Here is a 17,361-nt window from a genome sequence, read left to right on the forward strand (position 1 = left end):
TAATAAGCCTGATACCAGTCGCTTTTACTGCATTTAAGGCTATACCAACATTACAGTGTTATCACCAATGTACGTTAAAAAACGATTAAACATGCCAGCAAACGTTTTAAAACACATTTTTATAAGAGTATGTATCTCTATTAATAAGCCTGATACCAGTCGCTATCGCTGCATTTAAGGCTTTACTTACATTACTTCGGTATCAGCAGTATTTTCTTAGTCAATTCCATTCCTAGAAAAATATTTTACTGCACATACCTTATCTGCAGGAAAACCTGCACGCTATTCCCCCTCTGAAGTACCTCACTCCTCAGAATGTGTGAGAACAGCAAATGGATCTTAGTTACGTCTGCTAAGATCATAGAAAAACGCAGGCAGATTCTTCTTCCAAATACTGCCTGAGATAAACAGCACACTCCGGTGCCATTTAAAAATAACAAACTTTTGATTGAAGAATAAACTAAGTAGAAAGCACCACAGACTCTCACGACCTCCTATCTATGTTGAGGTTTGCAAGAGAATGACTGAATATGGCAGTTAGGGGAGGAGCTATATAGCAGCTTTGCTGTGGGTGGACTCTTGCAGCTTCCTGTTGGGAAGGAGAATATATTCCATAAGTAATGGATGATCCGTGGACTGGATACACTTAACAAGAGAAAATACTAGTAAAAAACCTCATTTATGCTTTTATCTTGCTATTCAGCATATATACTAAAAAAGGTTTTGGTTTAAATAGCACTTATTGCCTACCTTGATCTAAACTCAAAGTAGTCTGTAAGTGCTACCTATCTGGAGGTATTGCTTAGTATCTTTGCTAAATGTGTGTGTAAATATATAGGAGGGCCATCCCCTTTTGAATGGTTTTGTTGTTTTTAGGCTGTTTTATGTATCTCTATTTTATACCATGAATTAATGTCACTGTCTACACATACACGTTGACACTAAAATTGGGCCAAAAAGCAGTTTTAAATGTATAGCACTTACTAATGAATTAAAATGGCTTGGCCGGTCAAGAAACTTTACATCAGTAGCACAGTCTTCTTCTGATCGTACACGGTCTTCTGATTTTTGATGCAAAATTAAAGGTTGTTTTTTGTTTTTAAGCAAGTGTTTTAATAACTCATTTCCAGATTCCAATTTTCCTGAAGGACCAGTTGAATGATTAGAAGATATTTCCATGGAAAGTTCATTGTGCGATATGGCTTTATCATCCTCAGTCTTCATTACAAAAGGACGTTTAATCATATGGTCATCTTTTTCAGGAGACAGATCTAGATCTGCTTGCTCAAGTTTGATATTTCGGATACTAAAAACATTTTTGTGATGCTGAACCCCATCCTGATCTGAAGTGGTGTCCCGTAGCAATCTTTGGTTCACATCGCTGGTTTGAAGTGGATCTTCTAATTCCACATTTTTAACTGAAGCATTAGGAGTTGATGAACGAATTAAATCAGTGGGGTGTTCCCCTTGATAAACTAGTTCATTGGGATTGTTAACTGTTGGAGTTGATGCCTCTGAAATACTTGGTGAAAGGGGAGCTGTAATATCAGACTGGGGAGTTGAGGGTGACTTTGCAGAGTCTGCGTCTTCATCCTTTTTCTTTTTTCTTGTCTTTTTCTTTTTTCCCTTCTCCTCAGGAATAATTTCAGAGTATAGTTGTACAAGAGCCTGACCTGATTCCTGAAAGTTTGCATCACTAACGGAAATGTCTTGACCACAAGGATTACCATTATCAGCAATAGGAGATGCAGAAGACACATCTGAGACGAAAGAAGGCCTAGGCTGTGCCTGAGTGAATCCGGAACAAGAAATACTTCCTGGGGATTTTTTAACAGATGGAAAGTTTGTGACTCCTGAAACAGAATGGTTATCTTGTCCATATGGGGAGTGTTCCAATGAATGTGTCTCACCAGTCGGCATTAAAGGGGCATTTGGAGGAGAGTTCAAATGGCCTTGCTGCATATTTTGCTGTGACAAGGCATGCCCAATCTGTGTTTGTCGCTGTGGAGACTGTTTAATAGGCTGTGGAATTTGCATAAATTCACTAGGCAATTCCGAATTAAAAAAAGGCATTTGCGATAATGACCTGCTGTTCAAATCTGGTCCAACCATGCCACGCTGTTCCATTTCTAGTCTCTGCTGCAATGCTCTTTGACGATCAACTTCCTGCATAAGCTGTATTCTCTGACGTTCTTGCTGTTCTCGTAATCGTTCTTTGCGTTCTCGCTCTTGAAATGTTTCACTGAATGGGTTATTGTCATCGAATTCAACCCTTGGTGGAGCATTAGGATTAGAATTTGGAAGTGGACTGGTCACAGGAACATCTGTGTGTGGATGCTGCATTTGTGGTGTATTTACAGGTACAAGACTTCTAGGACTATTTGCTGGTTGCCAACCTTGCATATTTGGCATTCTGGGTTGATTAGGCTGTCTGGGTATAATCTGTCCAATGGCATTTAATGCTGGTGGAATAGCAAAGTTCTGATGATTCACAGGGGGTGGAACACCTCCTCCAGGCATCAATGTCTGCTGTGGTGGAACAACAGGAATCAAAGGTGTCACTGAAAATTGTGACTGTTTATTTCTGTATTCCTCAATAAGCTCTGTATGTTCTTTTTGTTGTTTTCTGATCTATAAAGACAAAATTTAAGTTAGAATAAATCTTTGAAAAATCAGGAAGCAGAAAAAAGGGAAAGGTTAATGCCACATTTAAAAAGAAAAAAAATGTAATAAATATATTTGTTTTTTTATCATACATATGTAATGCCTGTATTTAACAATCCAATATTTTCTTTAACTATAAATTATAGGCTTTTAGGATTTGTTACATAGAATAGAAGTGCAAATCAAAATATCTGTGAAAAGATATTTTGATGATAACAAACCTTGTATTTATGCACGCACATGAATGTTAAAATGTAATTGATACAAATAATAAAAACTTTGGCAATTTTAACAGATGACTATGAACTGTCTCTAAAGGTAAGATTTATAAATCAAGACTGCTAATGCGGTATCATGGGTTTGAAACACTTCAGGAATAGATTAGATTACTTATATGGACACTTACATTGCCATATTGAAAACGATACATATCTGATTTAAGTTGTAAGCATTTATTCCATCCTAAATATTTGACACTGTTTTCCCAAAATGTATTTATATAGAATTCATATTTTGCATGTATTAAGGACATTTTGTGACAACATGATAAACAAGCCTCCATAATGTAACAAACATAGCTATATTTACCTGTTCCAGCTGTTTCTGAACCATGCTTTGCTGCTCAGTGACCTGCTTAAGCTGTTCTGCATCTTCCTCAGGGAATTCCCGACCTGCCTTCTTGGCAGTCCTCTGTTTCGCTGAAAGTGCTTTTTTTGATTTTCTGTGAGCTCCAATTTGTTCTTCTAGAAATTTCTGCTGAATCTGAAGAAGCTGCTGTGTCTCTTTGAGCCACTCCTCATATTGTTTTTTCTGAGACTCGTCTGTACGTAAAAATAAGATATAGTGTAAAAGTGAGATTTTTGTAGATTTGCTCACAATGCCTCTTAGTATTTGCATACTTGTCACAATCTCTAAATCACCATGGCACCCACACATTTTCATTATTTTTCAAGTCTAATATAGGTGGCTACACTTTTTTGAGATATACATATTTAAGCAAATGTAATAAACATTTTAAAGAGTTGTATTTTTTTTTACACAAATACAAAAGAACCCCAGAAAAAAAAGAAACACACACAACAGGCTGTAAATATAAACCGTCTCACAAATCTTCATACTTACTGACAAATCCAGGACCAAAATTTGGAGGATTAGGTCTAATCATTTGTGATGCAATACTTCCATCCTAAAACAAAAAACAACTACTAAGTTTTATGTAAAATTATGGAAAACTAGAACAAATCATTTTAATCACAGATGTTACCTGTGCTATGGCCTGCTGCATTATATTGGGACCTTCATTTGTTTGAGCAGCTGGAATTTGTTGTGCTATAAAAGGAAACCTGTGAGGAAGAAAAAGTAACACATTATAATCTTTATGTTGATTCTAATGCAAAAAATACCCTCTTAGACAACCAACCACAAAAGTACTCATATAAATGGACATTTAATTCACATTGTCTGAACTACAGTGATACACAAAGAAAATTAAATTCTCCCTTTTCCTAAAAAATATTTATATAAACAGATTTGCAGAATGTATACTAAACTGAAATATATTCTGAATGTTATAGTAGTGCTGCTCTCAGTATTTCTAAATAATGGAACTTTATTATTGAGTGCTATTATTGTAATTATGCAGCCTTGCAGATCTGTGATAGGAGGGAGCGGACAGCCTTTTAAGACTATAGGAGGGAGAAGAACACGCAGCTTTGCACGGCTGTAGGATGGAGATGAGCAGACGCAGCCTTTTTGGCCTAAAGGTAGGGGCAGGAACACTTGTCTTGCAGGGTTCTGTACTGAAAGAATGAAGGTGTAGTAGAAAACCTTTATTTTCATGGACCTACATAAACAATTTTCCCTCCTGCTCTGCAGTGCAAATGTGAAGGGATACAGTAAAAGTGGGGAGATAGGAGGAAGGGAAAATAGGGAAACATTACAACTGGAAGATAAATATTACCTTTGTTACTGGATGTTACAACTACAATTATTAGTTCATTTATCCTATGTCTCCTTTATCAAATTTAAAAGTGCAAAAAAGAAAATTCTGTAACGTATTAGTGAAAACGGTAGTGTTTCCACTCCTAGTAGAAAAGCTGGAGTGAATTCCATGGAATTCAGAATCCTGACACTCCTACATGGTGCACAGTGATTGGTTAAAGGGACATAAAACCCAATTTTTTTTCTTTTCGTGATTTAGATAGAACATAACATTTGAAACAATGTTCTAATTTACTTCTATTATCAAATGTTCTCAGTTTTCTTGTTATCCTTTGTGGAAAAGCAGAAATGTAAGCTCAAGAGTGTGCCCGTGTCTGCAGCACTATATAGCAGCAGTTTTGCAACAATGTTATACATTAGCAGGGGCACTAGATGGCAGCACTATTTCCTGTCGTGTAGTGCTTCAGGCATGTGCACACTACCTACCTAGGTATCCCTTCATCAAAGAATAACTTGAGAATGCAAAAAAAGAGTGATAATTGTAGTAAATTTGAAACTTTTTAAAAATTGTGTCCTCTATTTGAATCATGAAAGATTTTTTTGGATTTAATGTCCCTTTAATATGGATAGGAGCTCATTTATATCTGTCCCTAACTGGTCAGAGTGAATAAAGTAAGATATACAACATTCTAGGGGCATGAGATGGGCCTGCAAATATTTATTTTACACTCAGAGCTTGTGTGTAATGTTGTGAATAAGTAAAAGCAATACAGTACTGTGACCTAGCTGAATCATTGGACTGGATAATGAGAAAAAAAGTTAACCTATGATGATATTTTAAATGTCTAGGAAACACTGATCTGAACAAAGTTCTGATGGTCAGAAGAAGACAAAAAAATAAATAAATAAAGAGGAATGTGTTTAAAGCTGAAGCACAGCTAAGATTCCTTAACTATAAAAAAGCAAGTTATCTAAGTAATCTGCTACTATAGTTTAAGGATAAACGTTTTTCAATTACATATCCAGAAGCTGTTTTATCTGTAAACCCCAATTGTATGTAACAAGACATGAGAAAAAGTTACCTCTCTGGTTTTTTTATGCATAGTGGAAATATTTTATGTGAGAGATATGATCATTTTCCATAAGAACATTTAACCTTTAAAGATAACAGAATAATGTGCAGTTAGATTTTACGTACCTGTTCATAACCATTGGAGGCATAACCATATTGTTCTGTGCCATAACTTTGTTGATGCCTTTAAGAGCCACCATTTTTGCTTTCATAATAGGGTCCGTAATGGCGTCAAAATCTAAATATTAAAATTTGATAAAAAAAAAAAAGTTTACAAATTTTATACAAAGATATACAAAACCTCATAACATATCTAAACTACCTTAAAGGGATACTAAACCCAATTTTTTTCTCCTTTAGAAATTAGTCATAATAGGCCTAACTACAGCAATAACATCTTTAATGATGATAGAGATTAAGATTAAATCTAGGACAAGTAGATATATATAGATGTCCACGGTAATATTATTTAGCAGATTGTGATGGTCTTTAAATACTTTTTCCATGAAAGGCTGAGATAATGCATAATGATTTAATCTTATATGTCTTTTTCTTGTATGGCATTTAAAGAATATACCTAAACTTTGTGAGGTATATATCTGGTGTTATCTAATATTCTTTAGACAATCTAAGTCGTCACTAGGAAACCCATTGGTGAACAAAGGTGGAAATAAAAAAAAAATCCCCATACTTGATCTGAGGAAGAGCTAACTGCAGGACTTTCCTACAAAATTCAGGGATAAAGTATAATTTCTTATATATACATGGAATAACATGACAAAAACAAACTTTCATACACTATTTACACAACTTGTATTCATGCTTAACATAGCAGTTCAGGGGCTAATGCTTCTTTCATTATACATAATAGGACCATGCTGAAGCCATAGCGCTTGTTGAACATCCATCACTTAAAAGTTAAAGGGACAGTCTAGTCCAAAATAAACTTTCATGATTCAGATAGGGCATGTAATTTTAAACACCTTTCCAATTTACTTTTATCACCAATTTTGCTTTGTTCTCTTGGTATTCTTAGTTGAAAGCTAAACCTAGGAGGTTCAAACGCTAATTTCTTAGACCTTGAACGCCGTCTCTTATCTGAATGCATTTTGATAGTTTTTCACCACTAGAGGGTGTTAGTTCATGTGTGTCATATAGAAAAACATAATTTATGCTTACCTGATACATTTATTTCTCTTGTGATGTATCGAGTCCACGGATTCATCCATACTTGTGGGATATTCTCCTTCCCTACAGGAAGTGGCAAAGAGAGCACCCACAGCAGAGCTGTCTATATAGCTCCTCCCTTAGCTGATTGTTAGATTCCTAAAACATATTCCTATCCCTATTTCTAATAATATTTAAGGTTAGTCAATATTGAGCCTCACTACTGTCTTGAAAAAGGCCCCACTACAGGGCCGAAACGCGTAGACAATTGGAGAGATTTGTGAGGCTCATATATCACCAGGATCAAGGCTTATTGGGTGAGTTCAATACCTGTTAGACTCCGTTCCCTTAAGCCCATTGTTTAGTGCACTTTATTTTTCCCACAGGTTTCCAGACACCATTGGACTCAAGGATCAGTTTTTTCTCATTTGGCTTTCATATGGATTATTCCTTTATTGGACTATGGACTTTGTTTTTTTAACCAGATTGGTTTTATGATTGTTAAACATCGTTTTTTTTCTTTTTTGTTATTGTCAGATATTGTCAGATATTATGTTTTTACTTTTATAGTAATCCAGGAATATGTTTTAGGAATCTAACAGTTTCTAACATAACAAGACCTTGTTCTTAGATATAACAGCTAAGGACAGCTCTGGTTATCTATTTTTGAATACGCTTCTTGTCTCCTTGATACATATGTATTTTTCACTTTATTGGTGAACCTATTCACAGATCATACCGGTATTAGATCGAATTATTTTTTGGTACACTTTTTTCTCACAAGTGATTATATATATACAATTTTTTTCTCACATTTTTGTGTGTTTTGTTACACACTCACCTAAGAATTATTTTTTGTATGTGTATTTGAATGACTTTGGTTTTAATTCACTATCGCATTCCTAATTTTATTCACCTTTTAGTATTTCACGAAGTTGCTTTATCCGGTTGTAATAATACCACAATAGTAGATTTTTTATGTTATCAGTGAAGAGACCCCATCAATCACTTAACAAAAATACACCTACTTCGAATATTGGGGCTCATTTTGATCCCTAAGATTTTTGTGTTCTTTTTATAATCATTGAGTAAAAGTTCATTTTATCAGTCTCATTTGAGCTCACTGTTTTATATGTAGTTTGTATCCTATAATTAAGGCTGGAAAACTGTTAGTATTCAATTATATTTGGAGGTACACTGATTCTATTTTGTGATCAAATCTGTGATTTTAAAAGGAAAATTTAAAAATTTGTGTTTGTTATTAAAAAGGATATATTTTATACGGATTGTTGTATTTCTGTACTTATTAGATCACATCTTGACTTTTCACACCTTTAATTGGTGATATTGTTTTATGTAACCTATATAAGGAACCTGCGGTTTACTTTAGCCTTTATTGGCGCTCCTATAACTCCTTTGTATTGTCTTACTTTCCAGGACCTAATTAGGGGGTCCTCTATAGTGCAGCAAGTAAACAGATCTAGGCGCTGTTCTGAATTCTATTACACTGAATCCTCCCTTAGCTGACTCAGAGAAACCACTCTTTGATAGAATCAGGCGTTCAATCTCCAAGCAGTCAGACGCAGAGAAAATAGATTTGAATGTGTGAATGGACCTTGGATTAGAAGGTCCTGTCTCATTGGCAGAGACCACGGTGGAACTGATGACATGTCCACTAGGTCTGCATACCAAGTCCTGCGTGGCCACGCAGGTGCTATCAGAATCACCGAAGCACTCTCCTGCTTGATTCTGGTTTTTCAACCAGACGTGGAAGGAGAGGAAACGGTGGAAATACATAGGCCAGATTGAAGGGCCAGGGTACTGCTAGAGCATCTATCAGTACCGCCTGGGGATCGCGGGACCTGGACCCGTAACAAGGAAGTTTGGCATTCTGTCGGGACGCCATCAGATCCAATTCTGGTGTGTCCTATAGCTGAGTCAGCTGGGCAAATACCTCCGGATGGAGCTCCCACTGCCCCGGATGAAAAGTCTGACGACTTAGGAAATCCGCCTCCCAGTTCTCTACTCCTGGGATATGGATTGCTGAGAGATGGCAAGAGTGATCCTCCGCCCATCGGATTATTTTGGTCACCTCCATCATTGCTAGAGAACTCAGTGTTCCTCCTTGATGATTGATATAAGCTACAGTTGTGATGTTGTCCGACTGAAATCTGATGAATTTGGCCGCAGCAAGCTGAGGCCACGCCTGAAGCGCATTGAATATCGCTCTCAGTTCTAGAATGTTTATCGGGTGGAGAGTTTCCTCCTGAGACCATAAGCCCTGTGCTTTCAGGGAGTTCCAGACTGCACCCCAGCCTAGTAGGCTGGCATCTGTCGTTACTATGAGCCACTCTGGCCTGCGGAAACACATTCCCTGAGACAGGTGGTCCTGAGACAACCACCAGAGAAGAGAATCTCTGGTTTCCTGGTCCAGATTTATTTGAGGAGATAAATCTGCATAATCCCCATTCCACTGTTTGAGCATGCATAGTTGCAGTGGTCTGAGGTGTAGGCGGGCAAAAGGAACTATGTCCATCTATCAGAGTCCCTAGGAAGGAAACTCTTGTGAGAGGGAAGAGAGAACTCTTTTTTATGTTCACCTTCCACCCGTGAGATCTCAGAAAAGCCAACACGATGTCCGTGTGAGACTTGGCTAATTGGAAAGTCGACGCCTGAATTAAGATGTTGTCTAGATAAGGCGCCACTGCTATGCCCCGCGGCCTTAGCACCACCAAAAGGGACCCTAGCACTTTTGTGAAAATTCTGGGAGCCGTGGCCAACCTGAAGGGAAGGGCCACGAACTGGAAATGCCTGTCCAGAAAGGCAAATCTGAGGAATTGATGATCTCTGTGAATAGGGATGTGTAGATACGCATCATGTAAGTCCACGGTAGTCATATATTGACCCTCCTGGATCATTGGTAGAATGGTCCGAATAGTCTCCATCTTGAATGATGGTACTCTTAGGAATTTGCTTAGAATTTTGAGATCCAAGATTGGTCTGAAAGTTCCCCCTTTTTTGGGAACCATAAACAGGTTTGAGTACAACCCTAGCCCTTGTTCCTCTTTTGGAACTGGGCGGATTACTCCCATGGTATGTAGGTCTTCTACACAGAGTAAGAACGCCTCTCTCGTTGTCTGGTTTGCAGACAATTGAGAAATGTGAAAGTCCAGAAGATATCCCTGGGACACAATTTCTAAAGCCCAGGAATCGTGAACATCTCTTGCCCAAGCCTGAGCGAAGAGAGAGAGTCTGCCCCCTACTAGATCCGGTCCCGGATCGGGGGCTACCCCTTCATGCTGTCTTGGAGGCAGCTGCAGGCTTCTTAGCCTGTTTACCCTTGTTCCAAGCCTGGTTAGGTCTCCAGACTGACTTGGATTGGGCAAAATTCCCCTCTTGCTTTGCAGCAGAGGAAGCTGAAGCGGGACCACCCTTGAAGTTCCGAAAGGAACGAAAATTATTTTGTTTGGTCCTCATTTTATTTGTTTTATCCTGAGGGAGGGCATGGCCTTTCCCTCCAGTGATGTCTGAAATAATCTCTTTCAGTTCAGGCCCGAATAGGGTCTTTCCTTTGAAAGGGATGTTCAAAAGTTTAGATTTTGATGACACATCCGCAGACCAGGACTTAAGCCATAACGCTCTGCGTGCTAAAATGGCAAAACCTGAATTCTTTGCCGCTAATTTAGCCAGTTAGAAAGCGGCATCTGTAATGAAAGAATTAGCCAATTTAAGGGCCTTAATTCTGTCCATAATCTCCTCTAATGGAGTCTCCATCTGAAGAGCCTCTTCTAGAGCCTCAAACCAGAAAGCAGCTGCAGTAGTTACAGGAACAATGCACGCAATAGGTTGGAGAAGAAAACCTTGATGAACAAAAATTTTCTTCAGGAGGCCCTCTAATTTTTTATCCATAGGATCTTTGAAAGCACAACTGTCTTCAATAGGTATAGTTGTACTCTTAGCCAGAGTAGAAATAGCTCCCTCCACCTTAGGAATTGTCTGCCACGAGTCCCGCATGGTGTCAGATATGGGAAACATTTTCTTAAAAACAGGAGGAGGAGCGAACTGAATACCTGGTCTATGTCACTCCTTAGTAACAATAATCACAATCCTCTTAGGGACTGGAAAAACATCACTGTAAACAGGAACCTCTAAATATTTGTCCATTTTACACAATTTCTCTGGGACCACTATAGGGTCACAATCATCTAGAGTCACTAATACCTCCCTGAGCAATAAGCGGAGGTGTTCAAGCTTAAATTTAAAGGCCGTCATATCAGAATCTGTATGAATCAGAAATTTCTCCCTCAGATAACAAATCCTTTATCCCTACCTCAGAACATTGTGAGGGTATATCAGATACGGCTAGTAAAGCGTCAGGCGGCTTAGCATTTGTTCTTAACCCAGAGCTGTCACGCATTCCTTGCAAACCAGGCAGTTTAGATAAAACCTCAGTGAGGGTTGTATTAATAACTGTGGCCATGTCTTGTAAAGTAAATGAATTCGACGCACTAGAGGTACTTGGCGTCACTTGTGCGGGCGTTACTGGTTGCGACACTTGGGGAGAGCTAGATGGCAAATCCTCATTCCCTTCTGTCTGAGAATCATCTATGGCATTATTTTTAAGTGCTAAAATATGCTCTTTATAATTTATAGACATATCAGTGCAAATGGGACACATTCTAAGAGGGGGTTCCACAATGGCTTCTAAAGACATTGAACAAGGATTTTCCTTGATGTCAGACATGTTAAACAGGCTAGTAATGCAACAAGCAAACTTGGTGAGCACTTTATTCAATGAAAAACAACACTTCCTGCAAAACTGCTTAAAAATATCACAAATCCTACAATTTTTTTAACAGCATATGTAGCAAGCCCTAGTAAGGTTGCACCACTAGTATGAATGAGATTAACCCCTTAGTTACCAAACCGGAATGACAAAAGTCTAAAAATCCGGAAATATACAGTCATTACCTTGCAACAACTCTGTTGTGGCGCCTACCTGCCCTTAGGGGAATAAAGCTTAGTTTTGGCTCCAAAACTGCTTCAGGACCCTCCTGTGTTGAAGCTTGCTATCCAGAAGTAAAAACAAATGTGCAACTAAGGCGCAAAATTAGGCCCCGCCCACCTCATACACGATGTCTGAGGGACCTTAAATTAACACCTCAAGTGTTAAAAAACATAGCCATGTGGTATAAAAACCTTCCAATATAAGCCAAATGAACCCCTAAATAAAAGTCCCAAAAAAACGTTTTTCTCAAATCTATCAAAAACGTCTGTTTAAAACCTATAAGTGTCAACCAGCAGTAACTTAGCCCTTATGGAAGCTTATACTACTACCCTGTCTAAGTGTCTGATTAAAGTTTACCCTTCCCCTCATGGGGATAATGTCAGCCCTTTTCTTGAAATATCCTGTCTTTCTAGAAAAAATGACTGAACATACCTCAGTGCAGTAGAGACTGCAAAACCGTTCCTCAGCTGAAGTTTCCTGTACTCTTCAGCCTCAGTGGGAACAGCAATGGATCTTAGTTACCAAATGCTAAGATCATCATCCTCCTTGCAGAAATCTTCATCCTTTTCTGCCAGAGAGTAAATAGTACACACCGGTACCATTTAAAATATCAAACTTTGTCTTGAGAAAATAAAAACTAACATTTTTGTCACCACACTCACTCTGCCCTTCCTAGTACTTAGAGTAGGCAGAGAGATTGACTGGGGAGTGGATCTAAGGGAGGAGCTATATAGACAGCTCTGCTGTGGGTGCTCTCTTTGCCACTTCCTGTAGGGAAGGAGAATATCCCACAAGTATGGATGAATCCGTGGACTCGATACATCTTACAAGAGAAACACTGTGCTAACGCACTTGGAGTTGTCTAGGAGGCTTAAATGCAAGTCTGTCAAAATAACTGAAATAAGGGGGCAGTTTGCAGAGGCTTAGATACAATATAATAACAGAGGTCAAAAGTGTATTACTATAACTGTGTTGGTTATGTAATACTAGGGAATGGGTAATAACATAATTTATGCTTACCTGATAAATTCCTTTCTCCTGTAGTGTAGTCAGTCCACGGGTCATCCATTACTTATGGGATTATATCTCCTCCCTAACAGGAAGTGCAAGAGGATCACCCAAGCAGAGCTGCTATATAGCTCCTCCCCTCTACGTCATACCCAGTCATTCGACCGAAACCAAACGAGAAAGGAGAAACTATAGGGTGCAGTGGTGACTGGAGTTTAATTTAAAATTTAGACCTGCCGTAAAAACAGGGCGGGCCGTGGACTGACTACACTACAGGAGAAAGGAATTTATCAGGTAAGCATAAATTATGTTTTCTCCTGTTAAGTGTAGTCAGTCCACGGGTCATCCATTACTTATGGGATACCAATACCAAAGCTAAAAGTACACGGATGACGGGAGGGACAGGCAGGATCTTTACACGGAAGGAACCACTGCCTGAAGAACCTTTCTCCCAAAAACAGCCTCCGAAGAAGCAAAAGTGTCAAATTTGTAAAATTTCGAAAAGGTGTGAAGTGAAGACCAAGTTGCAGCCTTGCAAATCTGTTCAACAGAGGCCTCATTTTTAAAGGCCCAAGTGGAAGCCACAGCTCTAGTAGAATGAGCTGTAATTCTTTCAGGAGGCTGCTGTCCAGCAGTCTCATAGGCTAAACGTATTATGCTACGAAGCCAGAAAGAGAGAGAGGTAGCCGAAGCTTTTTGACCTCTCCTCTGTCCAGAATAAACGACAAACAGGGAAGAAGTTTGGCGAAAATCTTTAGTTGCCTGCAAATAAAATTTCAGGGCACGGACGACGTCCAGATTGTGTAGAAGCCGTTCCTTCTTTGAAGAAGGATTAGGGCACAATGATGGAACAACAATCTCTTGATTGATATTCCTGTTAGTGACTACCTTAGGTAAGAACCCAGGTTTAGTACGCAGAACTACCTTGTCTGAATGAAAAATCAGATAAGGAGAATCACAATGTAAGGCCGATAACTCAGAGACTCTTCGAGCCGAGGAAATAGCCATTAAAAACAGAACTTTCCAAGATAACAGCTTGATATCAATGGAATGAAGGGGTTCAAACGGAACACCCTGTAAAACGTTAAGAACTAAGTTTAAGCTCCACGGCGGAGCAACAGTTTTAAACACAGGCTTAATCCTGGCCAAAGCCTGACAAAAAGCCTGAACGTCTGGAACTTCTGACAGACGCTTGTGTAAAAGGATGGACAGAGCTGAGATCTGTCCCTTTAACGAACTAGCAGATAAACCCTTTTCTAAACCTTCTTGTAGAAAAGACAATATCCTAGGAATCCTAACCTTACTCCATGAGTAACTCTTGGATTCGCACCAATGTAAGTATTTACGCCATATTTTATGGTAAATTTTCCTGGTAACAGGTTTCCTAGCCTGTATTAAGGTATCAATCACTGACTCCGAGAATCCACGCTTTGAAAGAATCAAGCGTTCAATCTCCATGCAGTCAGCTTCAGAGAAATTAGATTTGGATGTTTGAAAGGACCCTGAATCAGAAGGTCCTGTCTCAGAGGCAGAGACCATGGTGGACAGGACGACATGTCCACTAGATCTGCATACCAGGTCCTGCGTGGCCACGCAGGCGCTATTAGAATCACCAATGCTCTCTCCTGTTTGATCCTGGCAATCAATCGAGGAAGCATCGGGAAGGGTGGAAACACATAAGCCATGTTGAAGACCCAAGGTGCTGTCAGAGCATCTATCAGTACCGCTCCCGGGTCCCTGGACCTGGATCCGTAACAAGGAAGCTTGGCGTTCTGGCGAGACGCCATGAGATCCAGATCTGGTTTGCCCCAACGCCGAAGCAGTTGGGCAAATACCTCCGGATGAAGTTCCCACTCCCCCGGATGAAAAGTCTGGCGACTTAGGAAATCCGCCTCCCAGTTCTCCACGCCTGGGATGTGGATCGCTGACAGGTGGCAAGAGTGAGACTCTGCCCAGCGAATTATCTTTGAGACTTCCATCATCGCTAGGGAACTCCTTGTCCCTCCCTGATGGTTGATGTAAGCCACAGTCGTGATGTTGTCCGACTGGAACCTGATGAACCTCAGAGTTGCTGAGGCCAAGCCAGAAGAGCATTGAAAACCGCTCTTAATTCCAGAATGTTTATTGGAAGGAGTTTCTCCTCCTGAGTCCATGATCCCTGAGCCTTCAGGGAATTCCAGACAGCGCCCCAACCTAGCAGGCTGGCGTCTGTTGTTACAATCGTCCAATCTGGCCTGCTGAAGGGCATCCCCCTGGACAGATGTGGCCGAGAAAGCCACCATAGACGAGAATCTCTGGTCTCTTGATCCAGATTCAGCATAGGGGACAAATCTGAGTAATCCCCATTCCACTGACTTAGCATGCACAATTGCAGTGGTCTGAGATGCAGGCGTGCAAAAGGAACTATGTCCATTGCCGCTACCATTAAGCCGATTACCTCCATGCATTGAGCCACTGACGGGTGTTGAATGGAATGAAGGACACGGCAAGCATTTAGAAGTTTTGTTAACCTGTCCTCTGTCAGGTAAATTTTCATTTCTACAGAATCTATAAGAGTCCCCAAGAAGGGAACTCTTGTGAGTGGCAATAGAGAACTCTTTTCTACGTTCACCTTCCACCCATGCGACCTTAGAAATGCCAGAACTAACTCTGTATGAGACTTGGCAGTTTGGAAACTTGACGCTTGTATCAGAATGTCGTCTAGGTACGGAGCTACCGATATTCCTCGCGGTCTTAGTACCGCCAGAAGAGAGCCCAGAACCTTTGTAAAGATTCTTGGAGCCGTAGCTAACCCGAAGGGAAGAGCTACAAACTGGTAATGCCTGTTTAGGAAGGCAAACCTTAGGTACCGATAATGATCTTTGTGAATCGGTATGTGAAGGTAGGCATCCTTTAAATCCACTGTGGTCAAGTACTGACCCTTTTGGATCATAGGTAAGATTGTCCGAATAGTTTCCATTTTGAACGATGGAACTCTTAGGAATTTGTTTAGGATCTTTAAGTCCAAGATTGGTCTGAAGGTTCCCTCTTTTTTGGGAACCACAAACAGATTTGAGTAAAACCCTTGTCCCTGTTCCGACCGCGGAACTGGGTGGATCACTCCCATTATTAAAAGGTCTTGTACACAGCGTAGAAACGCCTCTTTCTTTATCTGGTTTGCTGACAACCTTGAAAGATGAAATCTCCCTTTTGGAGGAGAAGCTTTGAAGTCCAGAAGATATCCCTGAGATATGATCTCTAACGCCCAGGGATCCTGGACATCTCTTGCCCAAGCCTGGGCGAAGAGAGAAAGTCTGCCCCCCACTAGATCCGTTTCCGGATCGGGGGCCCTCACTTCATGCTGTCTTAGGGGCGGCAGCAGGCTTTCTGGCCTGCTTGTCCTTGTTCCAGGACTGGTTAGGTTTCCAGCCCTGTCTGTAGCGAGCAACAGTTCCTTCCTGTTTTGGAGCGGAGGAAGTTGATGCTGCTCCTGCCTTGAAGTTACGAAAGGCACGAAAATTAGACTGTTTAGCCCTTGGGTTTGGCTCTGTCTTGAGGCAGGGCATGGCCCTTACCTCCAGTAATGTCAGCGATAATTTCTTTCAAACCGGGCCCGAATAATGTTTGCCCTTTGAAAGGTATGTTAAGCAATTTAGATTTAGAAGTCACATCGGCTGACCAGGATTTAAGCCACAGCGCTCTGCGCGCTTGAATGGCGAATCCGGAGTTCTTAGCCGTAAGCTTAGTTAAGTGTACTACGGCATCAGAAATAACAGAATTTATGCTTACCTGATAAATTACTTTCTCCAACGGTGTGTCCGGTCCACGGCGTCATCCTTACTTGTGGGATATTCTCTTCCCCAACAGGAAATGGCAAAGAGTCCCAGCAAAGCTGGTCACATGATCCCTCCTAGGCTCCGCCCACCCCAGTCATTCGACCGACGGACAGGAGGAAATATATATAGGAGAAACCATATGATACCGTGGTGACTGTAGTTAGAGAAAATAATTCATCAGACCTGATTAAAAAACCAGGGCGGGCCGTGGACCGGACACACCGTTGGAGAAAGTAATTTATCAGGTAAGCATAAATTCTGTTTTCTCCAACATTGGTGTGTCCGGTCCACGGCGTCATCCTTACTTGTGGGAACCAATACCAAAGCTTTAGGACACGGATGAAGGGAGGGAGCAAATCAGGTCACCTAAACGGAAGGAACCACAGCTTGCAAAACCTTTCTCCCAAAAATAGCCTCCGAAGAAGCAAAAGTATCAAATTTGTAAAATTTGGCAAAAGTGTGCAGTGAAGACCAAGTCGCTGCCTTACATATCTGGTCAACAGAAGCCTCGTTCTTGAAGGCCCATGTGGAAGCCACAGCCCTAGTGGAGTGAGCTGTGATTCTTTCAGGAGGCTGCCGTCCGGCAGTCTCATAAGCCAATCGGATAATGCTTTTAAGCCAAAAGGAAAGAGAGGTAGAAGTCGCTTTTTGACCTCTCCTTTTACCAGAATAAACAACAAACAAGG

General features: G+C 40.4%; 1 protein-coding gene across 3 annotated transcripts in view; it reads right to left on the minus strand.

The window, feature by feature from the left end:
• The window catches only part of KMT2C (lysine methyltransferase 2C), a 418,185-nt gene that overhangs the window by 204,529 nt on the left and 196,295 nt on the right, over nt 1–17,361 (minus strand). For all 3 annotated transcript variants that reach the window (XM_053713806.1, XM_053713804.1, XM_053713805.1), the window contains 5 exons: nt 5,804–5,915; nt 3,929–4,007; nt 3,787–3,850; nt 3,253–3,485; nt 985–2,631 (listed from right to left, as the gene is read on the minus strand). In XM_053713806.1, coding sequence (XP_053569781.1) covers nt 985–2,631; nt 3,253–3,485; nt 3,787–3,850; nt 3,929–4,007; nt 5,804–5,915 — 2,135 coding nt within the window. The remainder of the gene's footprint in view (nt 1–984; nt 2,632–3,252; nt 3,486–3,786; nt 3,851–3,928; nt 4,008–5,803; nt 5,916–17,361) is intronic.

This window comes from Bombina bombina, chromosome 5 (assembly GCF_027579735.1).
Source record: "Bombina bombina isolate aBomBom1 chromosome 5, aBomBom1.pri, whole genome shotgun sequence".
Classification (NCBI taxonomy): domain Eukaryota; kingdom Metazoa; phylum Chordata; class Amphibia; order Anura; family Bombinatoridae; genus Bombina; species Bombina bombina.